The 18,518-nt window shown below is 46.4% G+C and overlaps 1 protein-coding gene across 1 annotated transcript in view; it reads right to left on the minus strand.

Moving 5' to 3' along the window:
• WBSCR17 (Williams-Beuren syndrome chromosome region 17) overlaps positions 1 to 18,518 on the minus strand; it is a 158,967-nt gene that overhangs the window by 68,698 nt on the left and 71,751 nt on the right. Inside the window, exon 5 of the mRNA XM_009999143.1 lies at positions 8,638 to 8,755. Coding sequence (XP_009997445.1) covers positions 8,638 to 8,755 — 118 coding nt within the window. The remainder of the gene's footprint in view (positions 1 to 8,637; positions 8,756 to 18,518) is intronic.

Consider the following 18,518-nt stretch of genomic DNA (forward strand, 5'->3'; position numbering starts at 1 on the left):
CTGCAGAACCTCCCTCAGGATTTAGGCTCCATTTTCTAAGCTCCATTGGTGAAAAGCATCACTAAACCAAACTTTGCTAAGTTCTCATGAACCTGCATGGCCACTTGCCCTTGCTCTCCACAGCCCCTTGATCTTTGGAGGTGCTGCTGCTCTCCAGATTTGGCTGCCTCCACCCAGGCTTGGGCCCAGGGTGGACTCTGACTCTGCTCTGGGACATCAACCCAATGTCTAGTAGATCCCCAGCCCCCACTTGCCAGAGACACACACTGATCCTGTGAAAAATTAGTAAAACTGATGACACCTGGTATCTGGGAATCCTACCCCAAAGCCTTCAACTAGGCCATGATGTTTTTCTCTCCTTTCTTACAACCAATTCATTGACACCTCCTGCAACCAAGCAGGTTTCCCATATAGATAAATATATATGTTTTTTATATATATGTTTTATATATAAAAATAGATATGTTTTATATGTATACATAAAAATAAGGCCTGACTGAGCCCTACCATGGATTTCTTCACCCACCACTGAGTCTCAGCTGCATCACACAGCCTATTGCACAGGAAGAGTTCTCATCTCTCCCAGCAAAGATGATCAGTGTCTTCCCAGCAGAAAAATCAACTTGTCAGGAAAAACACTGGAATCCAGTGGGGTGAAAATAGCCAGCCCTTCCCCTTCCCCTGTCCCCATCTGTCAGTGGGTAACAGGCAGGGATGACAAATCATTTGCTATCAAGAGGAAAGAAAGAGAGAGGAGCTCTGTGGCTGCCTCCCTGCAGCCTCCTCCCCAGCTGGGAGGGCAAAGCTGCTGCCCAGCTCCCAGCCCTGGCTCCATTTCCATGCAGGGGGCTGTGATGAAAAGCATTTTACCAGTTTGGAAAATGACACTGGAGCTTCTTATAAAGCATCTTCAAGCACCTACAGTAAATACTGAGCTGACAACTCAAGCGCCAAATGTAGGATCTGAATTCATCCTTGTACTGATTCCTGCTCTTAAAATAAATTGGCAGTGATTGGATATTGTTCAGTGGTGGAAATATTTCTTCCAACTACACAACAATCACTCAGAAGAGCAAAATTTACTTCTCTAACTGAGTTACAGGCACAAATAGACAGATTGTGGCTGCACATGGAGAGAATGCATTACTGGTGTATCACTATTTCTAAAGCTTTATTTCTAAGACCTTTTCCAAAGCCACTCCTGCTCTGCCTCTTATTTTGTTCCAAGTTAACTTGATTTGTATTTGGAAACAGCCTTGAGCCCCAATTTCTAAGTGGATTTCGGTGCTTGAATGATAAAATACTTTTCGAAAGCTGGTCTTGAGTTCATATTGTTGTCAAGTTTGGAATGGGGGGGAGTTGTTGCTTTGTTGTTTGGGGTGGTTTTTTTTAATGTTTCCTAAACCACAGGAGTCTCTGGGGTCTTGGCAAGCCTGAGGTAGCTCTGTGAGCATCAAACCCACTGCTGCTATGTATCTCCATGCTACAGGGAGGCTTTTTGTACCTGGAGATAGAGGAGGGAGATGTGATCCATCCCCTGCAGCTTTGTCCTGCAGACCAGGCTGGGCCAACTGTAAATCCAACATCTGTGAAGTGAAACTTATTCCAGGTTTTGGTGGTTCCCCTGTTACTTTCACCAAGATTTAGCCCCCAGCTTTTCAACTAGGGTCTTGAGCTAGTTCCAAGATTTCTCGCCCTGAAAGGTGTCCCCAGAGTTTCTTCTCATTGCCCTCCTGCCAACGGGAGCATGTCCCACCACTGGCACTGACTTCTGCATCAGACCAGCTCTGGGAAGATGGACAAGCCTCAGTATAAACCCTCAGAAATGTCAAAGGAGTGGAGATTGGAACAGCACACACTTCCCAAGGTAATCAACTGATACCTGGGAATCCTACCCCAAAGGCTTCAACTGGGCCAAGATGTTTTTCTCTCCTTTCTTACAACCAATTCATTGACACCTCCTGCAATGAGGCACAGAGCAAAGCTTGGGAGGCACCTCACAGCAAACCTGAGCTGTGCTTCTCAAAGTCCTCCCTGCAGAAGCTTGGGCTGATTCCCACATTTCCCAAAAACCCTACCCCTCTCTGCCACATGTGTCACCTCATGATTGCTTCAGTCTCAGCAAAGCTGGGTGCAGACGAGGGAAAAATCCCCACCGCCCATCATGAGAAACTTAATTCAACACTAAGTGCTGCATCTCAGAGAACCCTCACAAGCCTCATAAAGCCTTGTGAATAAATTACATGCTTTTCAGCCTCCTGTTTTTCTAAGTGATCAAAAAAACCCTCATCCCAGCTCTCACACATCCCACCGGAGGACGTGACGTTGCAATTCCCACCAGGCAATGATGGACAGGCTGGTTAAGAAGGGATTGCAGGTGCTGCCCACCAGCAGCTCCCTCTGCCTGCAACCAGACTTGAATGGATTAATCAGAGGAACTGAGAGAGAGAGACTCATTTGAAGAAGATCAAACCACAAGCCCCAGCAACACCACATTTTGAATGACAGCAGAAACACCCCCAGCAGAGTCTAAACGTGACACCTGGTATGAGATGTTGGGTTGGGTTGACATTATAAAAATAAATTCCACCCCAACCAGGGATATTTTTACCTGTTGATGACAGGCACTATTTAGATCCCAGGTTCACACCAGTAGAAACATCACCAAATATCCATCCCACAATGATTTTTACATGCTCATGTCTATCACCCTCCATTTCAGAGACGTGCACAATGTCATCTAAAGACACAGGGGATCCACACAGGAGCCCCTGGTCCCAGCTGGGCCAGTAAAGCCAGCCTGTGCTGCTGTATATTTTGTACAAAAAGAGAGGAAAAGAAAATCAAGCCATCTTTCTTCCCAGCCCTGCTCTGCCTTCCTTCCTCTGCTCCCACCCAGCACCCCCTGGGGGGGATTTTCTGCCTCCCATAGGGCTGGACACAGGCTGCCCACCCCTCACCTCAGACATGACACAGCCACAGATGCCAAAAGAACCCTCACTGTATTCCTCTTAAAAAAAAATAAAGAGATAACCATCATTTTATGGAAAATCATTGAATCATAGAGTCAAAGAATGTCTTGGGTTGGAAGGGACCTATAAAGATGATCTAGTCCACCCCTTCTACAATGAACAGGGACATCTCCAACTAGATCAGGTTGCTAAGACCCCCATCAAGCCTCACCTTGAATGTCTCCAGGGATGGGGCCTCCACCACCCCTCTAGGCAAAGTGATCCAGGGCTTCACCACCCTCATATAAAGAACTTTTTCCTAATGTCCAACCTAACCCCACCCTTCCCTACCTTAAAGCCCCTTGTCCCATCATGACATGCTCTTGCCAACAACTCTTCCCCAGCCTCCTTACAGGCCCCTTTCAGGTATTGGAAGGTGGCTGAGAGGTCCCCTGGAGTCTTCTCTTCTTAAGGCAGAACATATGCAGGAAGAGAAGGATTTCATTTGCTGAATGCAGAGAGTTGAGCTGCCTCTGCCATCTAAATATACCTATTTGATGGCTTTCCTGTGTTGTTTTTTTTTGCCTGACCCTTTCAACATTTCAGCATATGAATAATCAAACCCATGTAAGCAAAATGAGCTCCTTCATGGATGAAACGCACCCAGATTTGTACCATTAAAATGCTATTTAAGCTATTTTAAAGGTTTCTGAGAGAGTGAAGGGTACAGTGGCATGGGAGAGGAGCAATGTCACTGCCAGTGAGAGGCTGGTTCTGTGCTGCAGCAGCTGCAGGAGGACATTTGACTTATTAAAGAATATCCTCAGTGTCCTGGTCGGACCAGTTTGATTTTCCAAGCTCCCTATTCCTGGCCCTTCCAGTACTCCGAGGTCTATGGTGAAGCAGGTACCCACCTGAGTGGGTGAATGCCCAAGGAAGCTGAAGCCCTGTGGGTCCTCCTGACAGGACCTGTGGATCCATGGAGAGAGGACCCAGACTGGAGCAGTCTGACCCTGCAGCCTGTGGAAGGGCCCCATGCTGGAGCAGCTCATAAAGAACTGCAGCCCATGGGAAGGACTCATGTCAGAGATGGTCTTGGAGGACTGTCTCCCATGGAGGGACCCCACACTGGAGCAGGGGAAGAGTGTGAAGAGTCCTCACCTGAGCAGGAGGGAGTGGCAGAGATGATAATGTGTGATGGATTGTCCACAACCTCCTGTGCTGCTGGGGAGGAAGAAGTAGAGAAATTGAGAGTGAAATTGAGCATGGGAAGAAGGGAGGATTGGGGGGAAGGTGTTTAGAGATTTGGGTTTGTTTCTTATTATCCTGCTCTGATTTGGTATGCAATAAATTAAATTCATTTTCCCCAAGTCAAGTCTGTTTGGTCCATGAAGGCAACTGCTGAGTGGCCTGATCTCCACCCATGAGCTTTTCCTTATATTGCCCCTCCAGCTGAGGAGGGGAGTGATGGAGCAGCTTTGGTGGGTACCTGGCCTCCAGCCAGGGTCAACCCCTCCCCACAGCACCAGCAATCTGGTCTGTTGAGCTTGAAGAACACATCTGGGGAACAAAATCTGGGATATGAAGAGGACATGCTGTGCTTTTCCTCTGGAAAAGAGTTTTAAAAGATCCAACCCAAACTTCAGACCATTTTGTGTTCATAGTAAAAAGTAGCTCAAGTCAGTCATTAAACCTCAAAGGGATCCCTGAATTGTGCTTTTCCTAATGAATTCAATAATCGATTTTTACTAAACCAATAAGGTTGGGGATGGATCAGCTAATCAGCATTCTCAGCTAATTGCTTTTTCCAAGTGACAATTTGTACAAATGATACCATCCAAGTAGTAATAATAACCTCATTGATTAAATGAATCTCTAAGAGACAACTCAAGTAAGTTTAATTAGCAATGCATGACAGCACAATATACCCTGGAAACAATCTTGTAACCCACCTCAGACTTTGAAGTCCTGGCAACAGTCACACTGTTGGTTTTGGCATCTTCATTCCAACAGACACGACTAATTTGATGGAGCTTCTTCAGTGAATGTCTGTGACTAACCAGGAAAACCCTTGAAACCCTCCCTGCAGAGACAGGCAGCAGAAGCAGCCTTCCCACTTAGTCACACAGTCACTAGAAGCCAGTGCCACAGTTTAAAAGGATGTCACCATTTTTAGCAGAAGGAGCAGAGATGGGCAGAGAAGCCTCCGTGACAAAATCCCAACGTGGGGACACGGAGCAGCGTCCACCCTGTCCAGCTGGGGAAACTGGGCACCAAGTGTATAAAATCAGAGCAGAAACTCCTTCAGTGCAGCAAAGGGTTCAGAGAGTTGGCTCCAATCTTGTTCAGATAGAGCAGGTTATTCTTTTTGGATCTGCTCCCCAGGATGGGCAGGGGGAGCAAGACCTGCTCTCCTGATCCCTCCAGCAGGACCAAGGCCAGGTGTGAGATGTCTCCAAATGCCCCAGGATCCAGCAGCTTCACCAGCATCACCTGGGAGTGAGGAGGAGATTCCCACAAGCAGTTTGTGCTAGGGGAGCTACTAATGCAGGACCAGATTAAATGTCTGGGCCTTGTGGCTGCAAACACAGTAAGAGAGACCTGGAGCTTCTGTGATTCGATCCAAGGCACGACTGGGAATGTGGAGGAAAGCCCATTGAAAACCCCTCCATGGAAATATTGGCCTCAACTGCCTTGCTGAGCAAACACTTCTTCATTCACTGCCAAGAAAAGGGGAAACAGCCTCAAATCTGCCTCAGGAAGTGGGGGACACCAGGGACAGGGGAAGTGAACAAGCACAGCCTTCAGGAGACACTTGAGTGTGATGAACGAAAACAGAAGCATTTGGAGAACACCATGTTCCCCATGTCATGGCCAGAGCTGCCCTGCCAGCACAGCAGGAATTGGGCCTGGCAGCAACAAGCTTAATGGCATTATTATTATTTTCATTATTTAAGCAACTTAAGGGTGCTTCCCAGGTTGCACAGGAGAGCAGCAAGCCCAGGGCTACCTTGGTGAATGCATCTAAAGGGGTTTGCTTTCTTTAAAGTGGTTCAGGCAGGAACTTCTTCAGCTCACTCAATTCAGCAGCTGGAAAACACACATAGGGGCAGCATAGCTTCTTTTAGAAGCATACTAATAAAACCAGACTGTAGCATATGGACTTGGTCCTTTCTAGGTTAGAACAGCCCAACCTCCTCCATTTGTTATTTAATTTTGTTATTCAGATTCCTTGCATTTCATTTGCCATAACCCAGGTGGCTTGTGCTTTCTGCCTGAAATATTGTAATTTTTCCCTGTCCTTGTAGCCTCAATGAGTTTCAGGTCTCATTTTTGTTCTTTGTGTGGTTTTGGTAATACAAGAATCTGATGCTTAAAAAAATGCCACAAGATTCTCAGAAAGATGCTGATGAAACCAGTATCCAAAAGAAAACCACCACTTCCTGCATTTCTTTTCATCCAACAATCAGTGAACCAGACAAGGCACCACCTAATGACTTTCCCAATCACAGCCAGCCACCTATCAGGCAAAACAGCAGAAGACCCACAAAAAGGCTGAGAATTTTCTATTCAATTTGATCCTTTAATATGATTTTATTACAAACCAGTCCCACATTACTGGGAAGAGGGTATGGCTGCTGCAGACCCCAGCCATGGCAGGCTCTGAGCATCAGGGTCATCAGAAACAGACCCATCCAGCTGAGACCTGGCATCTGCTTGAACCCACCACAAGATGCTGTTTTCTTGCACATACAACCAGTCTTGGATAAACTGTTTATAAACTATTTATAACTAAAATAGCTCTAAGACCACTCTCCATAAGAGCCACCTGACCTGCAAACACAACAGCCAACATATATTGAATGGAACTGATGTGCTCTTGGTTGCTCAGTAAGACACTTGCCCAAAGACTGATCTCTGGAGCTCAGGAATCTCTGAAAATATACTTTATCCATAGTCTTACAGAGTGGATTTCCTAATTATTTTATTCTCAACACCATCAATATTTTTAAAACTTTGACCAGAACACACAGCATGTGAGTGTGCAAACAGCAGGGAAACACATGGGTTGGAAATGCAAGATTGGGAAAGTCACTTGGAGAAGAGAGGAAGTACTTTTTCTCAAAAGGATGTTTCTAAGATAGCCCTTCTTAAAATAAAAGTTCAATATCTGAAATAGAAGACAATATATGCTCATCACTTGTTCCTGAGACACCCATATCATTTTTCCAGTCAAGCAGCCAATCTTCCATGAAATCCCCAAAAAACCTAACAGATGGGTTGAATTACTAATTCTGGGAAGACTAGTTCCACAATGATAATATTCAGAAGTCCCCAAAACAAACAAATAAGGGGAGAGCCACCAGAGAAGCTTGGTTTAGAGCAGGATCTCTCTGGACCCAAGCAGTGCTGATGTGCAGGAGTTAGTGCATATTTCAAGCCTTTAATTTCCGTTCCCCTGTTTAAGTGAGATGATTGCTCCCCATAGCTAATAATAGATTTCCTAAGTTTCTTCTGATTTGCCAGCAAAGCAAAGATCCTCTGGCAAATCTATGAACTGAACAATGATTTCTCATTCTTACAACAGTAGAATCAATTCCATTTTCCACTTACAAGTCTCCAGCCTCTCCCTGTCAGCCCGTTAACATCCAAATGCTGTTCTCCAAAACAAGCCTGGAGGAATCTCTGTAGATTTTGCCATCCCAAGTTGCTTCCCAACATTGAATTCATTGCTTATGAATCACTTCACTGTGTGTAAACACTTGAATCACTAAGTCACATCTAATATTGTACACAGCAATCAAGTGATGCTGTCATGGCGGATCCTGTAATGCTGGTGCCTGCGCAGATGCAGGAGGCAGCTCTAAAAACATGGCTCTTGGTGCTGCACTGTAAAAAGCAGGTCTTATTTTTTCTCTCTGAATGCCTGTAAAATATTCCCGGGCTTTGTGTCTTCCTGAGATGCTCAGGAGAGCCCCACCAGCCCCCCTGAGGCCGTTCACATGACACACGGTGCTTTTCTCCTACCCACCCATAGCTTAGGGGAGCAGTGTGAGGTGTGACAGTGGGACCAGGGCCTCTACAGCTCACAGGTCAGTTCATCTCAGTAGCTTTTTATATCAGGTCAGACAGACAAGCACTCAGGAAAGAAAAAAGCTGCCTCACCCCTAAAAGCAAGTCATTTTCCCCCTTAAATTAAAACCACAGAATTGTTCTGGTTGGTAACAACCTGTAAGATCATAGAGTCCAACTATTAACCAAACTCTACCAAGTCTAGTGGTAAACCATGTCCCTCAGCACCACATCTACACATCTTTTTAACACCTCCAGGTGATTCAACCACCTCCCTGGGCAGCCTGTGCCAGTGTTTACTAACCCTTCCAGTGAAGAAGTTTCTTCTCACATCCAATCTAAACCTCCCCTGGCACAACTTGAGGCCATTTCCTTTTCTCCTCTCACTTTTAACAGGGGAGAAGACCCCCCCCAACACACTCCAACCTCCTTTCAGGGAGTTGTAGAGAGCAAGGTCTGTCCCCAGCCACCTTTTCTCCAGAAAGGCTGTAACACATCAACACTTGGCTCCCCTGGAGCATCCTGACAACTGCTTTTGTTAACTTCTTCAAGTGTTGCTTTGGGTTCCTTCCATACTGGTAGGTGCAATTTTTCTCATCAACGTGTCACTGACCTTGATGCCAAGCTCTATGTTCTCCCCTCCATACACATCCATTCCAGGATCCAGGAGCCCAATCTCTCCAAAGAACTTTCTGTTCACAACAAATGAGCAACCAATCATCGCCGGCGTCCTGTAGAAGAAAACCAACAGAAATGCACAATTATTGACATCTTCCAGTTTCAGTGGACTGAGGGCTGATTTCTACAAAGCCACCTCAGAGACTTTGCAGCAATGAATGAGGCCTGTGCCTTTGAAGACATTATTTTACCACTGCAATGAAATTGTCCAAAACGCAACTTCATTTCATCATCTATAGACTGGAGAAAAAGTTCTCCTAGGATTAAATTACTGAAAAGCTTTCAGGTCTTGGTTCCATCGTAAACACCTTGGTGTGTCAAAGGGCAACAGCACCATTTCTTTAGGTTTACATTCCCCACCCATGCAGGAAACAGAAAATAATAGAATCATGGAGTTGTTTTGGTTGGAAAACACCTTTAAGATCAGTAAGTCCAACCATTAACCCAGCACTGCCAAGGCCACCACTGCCCATGTCCCTCAGCACCACATCTACACAGCTTTGAAACCCCTCCAGGGATGAGGACTCCACCACTGCCCTGGGCAGCCTGGGCCAGGGCCTGACAACCCTTTCCAGGAAGAAATTTTTCCTAATACCCAGCCTAAAACTCCCCTGGTGCAACTTGAGGCCATTTCCTCTCATCCTATCACTTGTTACTTGTGAGAGAAAACCTGCACTTGTGTGGGAAACCAGCTCGCAACAACTTGCCTCTCTCCAACCTCCTTTATATGTATATATATACATGGCATTTATGGGCATGTATTTTGGCAAATGGATATATATAATAATGACATTTCCTTTCTTTTTCTTCTGGCATGCCTAGTGACAGAGTGGCCTTCAGACCAGACACTACTTTTATGGTATCTCATGAAACGAAGTTTCCAGTTGGGATCTTTATATCATGAAGTCATCACCAACAAGCTAAACTGCAAAGCTGCAGAAGCAAATCCTTTAAAAAACCCAAGACAACTCTTTACAGAAACATCTGCTGTGCCATTTGCCCACTCCCACCACTCCCAGTTCCACCACCAGCTCCAGGGGCTCTGGGTTAGAGATGAAGTTGTCATGTTCCTCCTGCAGAACCTCGTGCCTTCCAGCTCACACTGCTGCTCCACTGCACCTCTGCAAGAGCAGCCAAGCACAGTGCCCAGGCAGGGAAAATAACAGAGAAAAATGAGAGTGCTGCTAACAACACTGACATCAACAGAACAGCAGAAAGATGGAGGAACAACTCAGAGTCAGGGGTTAATTTGTAGTAACTATGCAATTTCCAGGAGGTAAGAGCTGGTGTGTTCACTAAGGGCTGCCACGTGCACACACAGCACCTCTCCCTGATTACCTTGCAAAGCTCTGCACCAGATCTCCACCTGATACAGCTACCTTGAGATGAGGATGTTGCTCTGATTGGTGCAAGCTGCTATCATGTTTGGGGCTAAGCACTTGTGACCCTCTGCATAAAATGACACTTTGCCACCGAGCAGGGCACTGAGTAAAACTGTTTCATTATGTGCCAGGGATGCACTGATCTCTGGTGGTTGTGCTATGCAGAAAGTTTACCCGCTGGGATATTTCCTGAACTAAAATAGAAATATGAAAACAGTTCCTCACTTTAACTTGCTTTCATCTGAATCCATGCTGTGGAGAGAAAAAAATTTAAAAGGATCCACCTTAGGGGGATCAGCAAGGAAGAGACAATGAATTTTACAGCTAAGCCATGCCAAGGCACTGCCAGTCTCTGCTCTTGTGGGGAGCTATGGGACCCCTCTCCTGTCCACCTTCAACTCAAAGCTCCAAGCATGGGGAAGCTCCACCATGCAGGATGGGATGAGGCTCAATCATCTCTGAAGCTCCTCACTTGGGCCAGGGGCCACTCGTCGTGTGCTGCCTGGGGAAGACTTGCAGGGTGTGACACCAATGGCAGCCCTTCTATATGGAAAACTCTTAGAAATGCCAGTTCTCCAGAGGGAATTTGATCTTGAAGTAGAAACGGGACAATGGGATCATGCATTTTAATGGCAGCCCCAAAGTCCTGGCTCAGAGCACATTTCCCAGCATGTTCAGGCACGTCTGAGGCTACAGCCTGCAGAGGAAGGATGGGCATTCTAATACTCCCAGTCATGCCTCACAGATAGCAAGGATCAGGCCCAAACAGCCTCTCCATCCACACCACACAAACTGCTGGTATCTGCCAGAAGTGCACTTGGAGACCCCAACGTGCCCCAGGCAGCTGCAGGGCTCAAGAATCCCCAGGGACCCCCCAGCTCAGCTCCCTGCACAGCAGCCAAATTCATCCTTGTGAAACCCCGACCTCCTGGGGTGAAGAGTTCCAACCCCTTCAGTATTATTATTTATAGATATTTTAACACTTTTAATAGACTGCTAGAACAGCTGCATGCTGCTGCCATATTAAATTAGTTCAGATTTGAATCCATCAGAGGGTTTTTTCCAATTATTTGTTCCCTGACATCCCTCCAATAAGTGGTGTAATGTTTCATGGTTTCCTGCCACTCTAGTACTTAGGATTTCAATTCTACTGCCTTCTTTGTAGCAAGTTAACTGCCATTAGCAGAAACAATTCTTTCTGAAATTATAACCACCTCAAGGATGTCAAATCTAATAGTTCCATTATCCTAGATTACCTCCTGGAATGAAATAGAAGGGTAAGTTGCTCAGATTTTACAGGGAAGAGAAACAACCCAGTTCATCTGCTCCATAGGGCATAGGAGTTGGGGAGCCCAGGCACCTTTGACTTCTCCAGTCAAAACCTGTGAGGTCTGCTAAAGGCACTCAGAAATCAGTTGAATCCAGAAAAAATATCCATGTGAAAGTGTCAAACAAATGAAACCACATTTCTGATCCAGTTTTCTGGATCTCTGGGAATTCACCACCAGATAAGCAAAGTCCCTGAACTGGAAGCCACTCAACAGTTGTGCACAGGAGATGTGCCCCCTCCCCCCAAAAAAAGCTTTTTTCATCATTATTTTGCCACATGACTTCACTTTCATAAGCCACAGAGTCACTGCTCTTTTCCAAAATGCTCTTGGAAGCAGCCTGATTGGGATGTAGTGACTTTCACTTTCAATTTCTCCTTCTCCTCCTCTGTTTTCAGCACACCCAAGTGTGCCAAGCAGCCCCTCAGCCCATCTGAGGACCCTCAAGCAACACAAATTCAGTGCCACATTCTTCTTTGTAACATTGCCTCCATATCTCATAAATGAGGAACCAAGCAGTGCTCAACAATGTAAATAGAAACACCACTTGATTTTGTAGTAAATCCTTCAGAAAGGTGGGTGTTTACAGTAACAGCCCATCCACAATGAAATCATAGCCTGCAGATAAAGAGCTGATAAAGCCTCTTGTTCCCCTGCCCCTTAATTAAATGCATTAACAGTTAGTTTTTAAAAATCACAGGGCTCAGCTCAGCTAGATGCATTTCTGTTTGTCCCCATAGCTGTGCTTTCTTTAATGAGAAAAGGAAAGCAGGATTTGGCAGAAAAGGATGGACAGAGATGTGCAGTAGAATTACTGGGTTTGTATCTAGGAATCCACCCTGTTAGTTCCTTGCCATTATTTGGGTTGGCTCCTCCATAATATAAGTGATGGAAGGTCAAGAAGAGCAGCTTTTATGAAATATCCTCAGCATGAATCTCTAAAATAAAGATGAAGAAGATACAGGGAACAACGTTTATCCCAGTCTATTAAGTTATTTTAATGGTCTTCCTTTCTTTAGTGCAAGTTACCATCTAATGATTAAAAAGTCTCAAGTAGATTGCTTCTTCCATTCAAGGAAATTAATTTTCCCACACAATTGGATTTTACTTCCAATTTTATACTTTCTAAAGAGCAAGGTACAAAATGGGTAGGAAAAAGATATTAAAAAAACAATTAGTGGTTGTAGCAGCGAGTGCAGGAAGGGTGAGAATGTCCTTCAAGGGCTGCTGGGGTATCCAGCTGCCACCAACCTGCTGGTGTGCTCAATAAACTTCAGTGGTGGGGCTGTCCCACCTCCACCAACTCAACTCCACTGCTCCAAGAGACACAGCATCACCCAGAACACCCCTGGGATGGTTCTTTACCTGCCCAGAAAGGTGTTGCTTGTCTCTAATTTGCCATTCCTATTGTAACACACCCAATTCAAGGAGCTTGTTTTTTCATTTTGAGACTTCAGAATTATCCAAAACAAGCACAGTTTCCCACTTCTGCTGCCCATCTGCACCTCTGCATTTCACAGGGGGGTCACTGGTGGGTCCCAGCATCCCATTCCTATTGTAACACACCCAATTCAAGGAGCTTGTTTTTTCATTTTGAGACTTCAGAATTATCCAAAACAAGCACAGTTTCCCACTTCTGCTGCCCATCTGCACCTCTGCATTTCACAGGGGGGTCACTGGTGGGTACCAGCATCTCAGCAGGGAGTTCTGGGAGACTTGGAGCTTTAGGGTCTAAGTTTACCAAATTTAAAACATGTAGAAAATTTCCGGTCAATTACCAAATTGGGTCAAATAAAATGTATGGATTTAAATACTGGCCTATCTATTATTTCCCAAACTATACCAGGGCAAAGGAGATCATCACCTTTATTTTTACATAGCACAAACCATGTGGTTTTCTTTTGGCCATAGATGAAACTAAGGACCCAATTTACAAACAGGAAGATTTGTCAGTGCCACCACCTTTGGGGTCCTGCATTCAGGGCACAGCAAACACTGCAGAATAAATACAAACCAGGGTGTGTGACACAGATTGATAACAAGAAGAATTAAATACAAACACGTGGCATTAAGGATTGACCCCTCTGGTCATAAGAGAGGATTAATCAGGTCCTGCCCCACGGGCAGCAGATCTCCACGAGGTAGATCTGTGCTGGGAACAAGCCCTGTGTGGCCCTGGGGCTTGGGAACTGCTCAGAGCCCTCGGGCAGGTGCAGGTCACTGCAAACCACACACAGGGCCCAGCCTGAGGGCAGCAGGATGACCCTGGAATGGCCAAGGGGCAGTGTCTCCACTGAGACCTTCAAGTGCCACCATCCCTGGGCAATGTCTGCTCTCATGGGGAGCAGTCAGTCTTCCTGCAAAGCTGCAGTGGAAACCTCTGGTCCCTCAGGTTTTGGGGACAGAGAAATGGAAAGGAAAGAGGAACCAAATGATGAAAAATGAATTAGAAATCAACAAGACCATTTTTCAATTGCACTTGGCTTGGGAACCATTCACATCCTTGGGAACTGCTCTGTGGAGCCTGACCTGGCTCTTGGGGCTCATGGAGTGGTGAGGCTGGGACAGGACAGGTTCCAGCAGAGCCCAGAGGTGGAAAGCAACCCCTTTCTTCTCTGAACTGAGGTGACACCAGGGCAGGACAACTCTGTACAGGGCCAGGGTGAACCAGAGGTCCAAGACAAACCTGGCCCTGCTTGGCCTCTCATCTTCGTGAGCCTTGTCCAGCCTGTCTGTCATCTCTGTCAGCCCAGCCCTACGTTTGCTCCCCTTCCCCTGTCCTCAGGGAGGGCTCAGTCACAGGCAGGAGGCACCAGCGAGGATGAGGAAGAGGATTAGGTGGCACTGCCTGGCACCAGGTCTCCTTCCATGAGCTCCTCAACTGCAGTGGCAAAGGCATGATGCCCCATCTCACCCCTCAGCCCAGCCCAGCTCCTCCCAAAAGGAGCCATGAAGGCAGGCAGCCCCTGGGGGCACGTTGTGGAGCAGCATCTGCTTTAAAAATGAACTTCAGACCATGAATTGGAGGAGTGTGCAGCACTGGGAGGGTGTCTGAGCACTGGGACAGCTGCAGGGGCAGCTCCCAGCAGCACAGGGCTGTGAGGGCAGGATGCTGATGGAGCAGCCTGAGAACTAATGTCACACATGGAGCAACATCTACTGCTTCTGCCTCCTGCACTGGGCCATCTCCATGCAGATGAGGAGTCCTGCAGGAGCCACACTCCCTGCTTCCATTCCCTGCCTGCCTAATGGCTTGGGCAGGTAAAAGCTGGGTGTCTTTCATGAGGATGTAATAAAATTCTTAGGAAGGAAAGGCACTTCAGCCCCCAGCAGTGTACCTGGCTTAATATTATCCCCAGGATGGCATCTGCAATCGTTGTTTCTTGAATAATTCTAGCTTCCCTGCCCCAGTGACCTTGGTTAATTGTCTGTTTCGGATGGGTCTGTTTTCCCACTGCTGCTAAGTACCAGGGAATCTGCAAAACAAATTAAATATAAGTGATACCACATAAAAGAGATACTAGATTGAATGGTTTTGGGGGTTTTTTTTCTGAATTTACTGGAGATTAATATGACTTACACTTTTTATGGTGCAGAAGCTGTGAAAACTCTCTCTTTTTTCAAATACCTATTATGTCTACCCATGTCTGTGACCTTGCTCAAGATAGATTTGACTTTGTAGCTGTTGTACACCTGCTCAGCTTTCCATGTCAAGAAGAGACTCTCTCTGGGGCCTCAGGCTTAACTTCTTTGTACCTCTGTTTCCTCATTTGTCAGATGAGTATAATACTTAGATGCTCTTGAGAAGAAGAATTTTGAAATCACTTCAGTGACTTCAACCTTGGAGCTGCTGATTTAACCACCAATATTGCTTTGTATGCCAGACCCTCCCCAACTCAAGTCATCTATGGTGAGAAAAGCACTAGCAGTTAACAACAAGGAATCACACACACAATTTGCTGTTCCTTGCCTTGCTTTAAGCCACCAGCAGCAATGCAAACTGTGCACACATCCTGATGGTGCCCACGGTGTGCTGAGATACTGCACCAGCCTAAAGCAGCCTCCCACTCATCCATTCAAGCTTCAGGACTCTAACTCCATTGTAAAACTTCCCCTCTAGGATAAAAACTGCTGACAAGGTCATTCATTGCCTAAAAGCATTTTCCTTCCTTGTATATTCTAGAAAACCCAAGGATGTCCCAGCACTCAACATCACCAGGTGCCTGAGCACTCACTTCCATGGTCCCATTTCTTTGGCACTTTTGGCAGGAGCTTTTTGGCTGTGTTGGTCCAGGCAGCCCAAATGCTCCCGTGCAGTTACTAATAATCCCCAGCTCTATGCATTTTGTCAGCTGAAGTAAAACTCCAGGCCCAAAGGCCTCCATGACATGGATCAGAGCTCACCCCATTCCCACAGCCACTTGCAAGGAGAAGACACTTAGGCCACATGCCAAGTGCCCAACACCCACATTGTAGGGACCCCAGCAAAGGACACCAACCTTGAGCCAAGATCAAGAGCCATAAGATAGGAGCAAACCTTGCTCAAGGTCACAGAAGGTGCAGGAGGTGTTTGGGGCCATTCTCCATCATTCACCCCAGCCCTGGCAACAGTGCAAGGTGGTAACTCCCATGGCCCTGGTCCTGCTCTCACTGTGTGAAGAGGAGCCACCCTGCATTGCAGTGCTTGAGGTGTGCAGCTCCAAGTCTAAACATCAAAACTCAGTGCACAAGAGCTGAAGAAGTCACCTTGGAGAAAGTAAACTTGCTAATTACCTTTCCAGTGGGACTCAGTCTCTGTTCAGGAATAGTTTTAAGGAAATAGTTGCAATTACAGGATTCTCCCTCGGGATATGTTTAAAAGATGGGCCTTCATTTTAGCTCATTTTCTGACAGTTGCCAAACTATTCCTGAAGGTAGCACAGAGACAGGCACCCAGGGGAAAAGCCAGCCCTTCACACTTGGGGTGAAGCCTTGGCCTGCAGTGATGAGCCCCAGTGCCTCCCCAGGGCAGGGGGGAAGAGGCTCCCTGAGTCGTGGGGGTTGGAAGGGACCTCTGAAGACTCTGTAGTCCAACCTACAGTAGATCACACAGGAACACATCCGAACATGTTTTAAATGTCTCCAGAGAAGACTCCACAACCTCTCTGGGCAGCCTGTCCCAGGGCTCTGTCACCCTCAGAGGAAAGAAGTTTTTCCTTAGATTTAACTTGAACCTCCTGTGCTCCCATCTGTGACCACTGACCCTTGTCCTGCCATTGGACACTGCAAAAGAGTCTGGCCCCATTCTCTTGACATTGAAAGACACTGAAATATGCATGAAAGGCACCAAAAAAAATACTTTCCCTGTCTGGAAAACCATTGCACTTCAAGACAGAATACCAAGGAGAACAGAGATTAGCACAGAGGATGAGTCAGAAAGGCACAGTATTTAGTTAACCTGGTTTTACTTTTCCTATATGACTGGTCCCCTAAAGGTCTTACACTCAAAGCAAGGCTGGAAATTGCTCTTTTGTTTTACTTGCCCAGAAATTATCCAGCCAGAGTATATTCTTGTAACCAAACCTGGAGGCTAAGCCACAAAGCCTTGTTTCCACAATGAAAAGAGATCATAGAACAGTTTGTGTTGGAAGGGACCTCAAAGACCATTCAGTTCCAACCCCCCTGCATGGGCAGGGACACCTCCCACCAGCCCAGGTTGCTCCAAGCCCCATCCAACCTGCCCTTCAACACTGCCAGGTTTGCCACAGCTTCCCTGGGCAACCTGTCCCAGGGTCTCACCCCCCTCACAGCAAAGAATTTCCTCCTCATGTCTAAGATAAATCTCCCCTCTTCCAGTTTTGATCCATTACCCCCTGTTCTCTCACTACAAGCCCTTGTCCAAAGCTCCTCCCCAGCTCATTAGTTAAAAGACATGGACCAACAGGAGGTAAAATTCCAGCCAAATCAAGCAGCTTGCAGTTCTGATCTGAGCTGGGAGGTGAGAGCAAATCAGAGTCTCTCCCAGGCTGTCTCACCAGGCTGTGCACAGAGAAGCTGCTGTTACTGAACACGGGTGGGGAAGGGCAGCAAACACCTTTAAAGATCAATCAAGGTCATAGTCTCTTCCCACCATCGACTCCCAGTCACCACTTCCAAGCCAATGACCAGCACCCTCCTGAGCAGCTTATTCAGGGGTTTTCAATCCCATGTGAGCTTTTCATTAAAAGGATAGAGTTTGTCTATGCAAATCAGACCTATTTATTCCACGTTAGAGATGCACAGCTCCCCAGGGCAACACCAGGGACTGGCCTTAAAGTTCTGCCAGAAGTAGTTTAAAATCTCATTTCTGTTAATTGGCAGCAACTTAATTCCACCTCACTGGGCAGCTCTGGGTAGAACAGGAGGTGCCTTCACCTGCCCTCCTGGATACTTGGATTTAACATGCATATAAGGCAGCCAGCACCTTTAAACCATTTCTCAGTTACTCGAGAAGATCATATTTTTTAATAGGCCTTGATTTAAGGATTTGTATTTGAACCACTTCAAAAATCCCAGTGATTTGAGAGCAGGCAAGTGCTGGGATGTCACCTCTATGAAGATGAAATCTTTCTTGAACTTTATGTCCTCCAATGTTTTGTGCAGGAAAAGGGAATGAAAGAAAATCAAACAAACAAACAAAAAAGACCCACAACCCCCTAATATTTATCCTTAGAAATCCCTGATATGGAGACCAGAGTTTGGGTGTCCAAGACTGCACACACCCATCTCACCCATCCTCACTGCTTTTCAAATGGGAGCATCTAATTCCTCATGGAAAAAATACATTCCACAAAATCACAGAGTGGTTGTTGTTGGAAGGGAGCTCTGGAGATCATCCTGCCCAACCCCCTGCTGGAGCAGGATCCCCTAGAGCAGATCCCACAGGAACACATCCAGGCAGGTTTGGAATGTCTCCAGGGATGGAGGCTCCACAACCTCCCTGGGCAGCTTGTGCTCTGGTACCCTCAGAGTAAACAAGTATTTTCTCATATTCAGGTTAAACCTCCTGTGTTCCAGTTTGTGCCCATTGCCTCTTGTCCTGTCCCTGGACACCACTGGGAAGAGTCTGGCCCCACCCTCCTGACACC

This window comes from Chaetura pelagica, unplaced genomic scaffold (assembly GCF_000747805.2).
Source record: "Chaetura pelagica isolate M959 unplaced genomic scaffold, ChaPel_1.0 scaffold230, whole genome shotgun sequence".
In the NCBI taxonomy this organism is placed as follows: Eukaryota; Metazoa; Chordata; class Aves; order Apodiformes; family Apodidae; genus Chaetura; species Chaetura pelagica.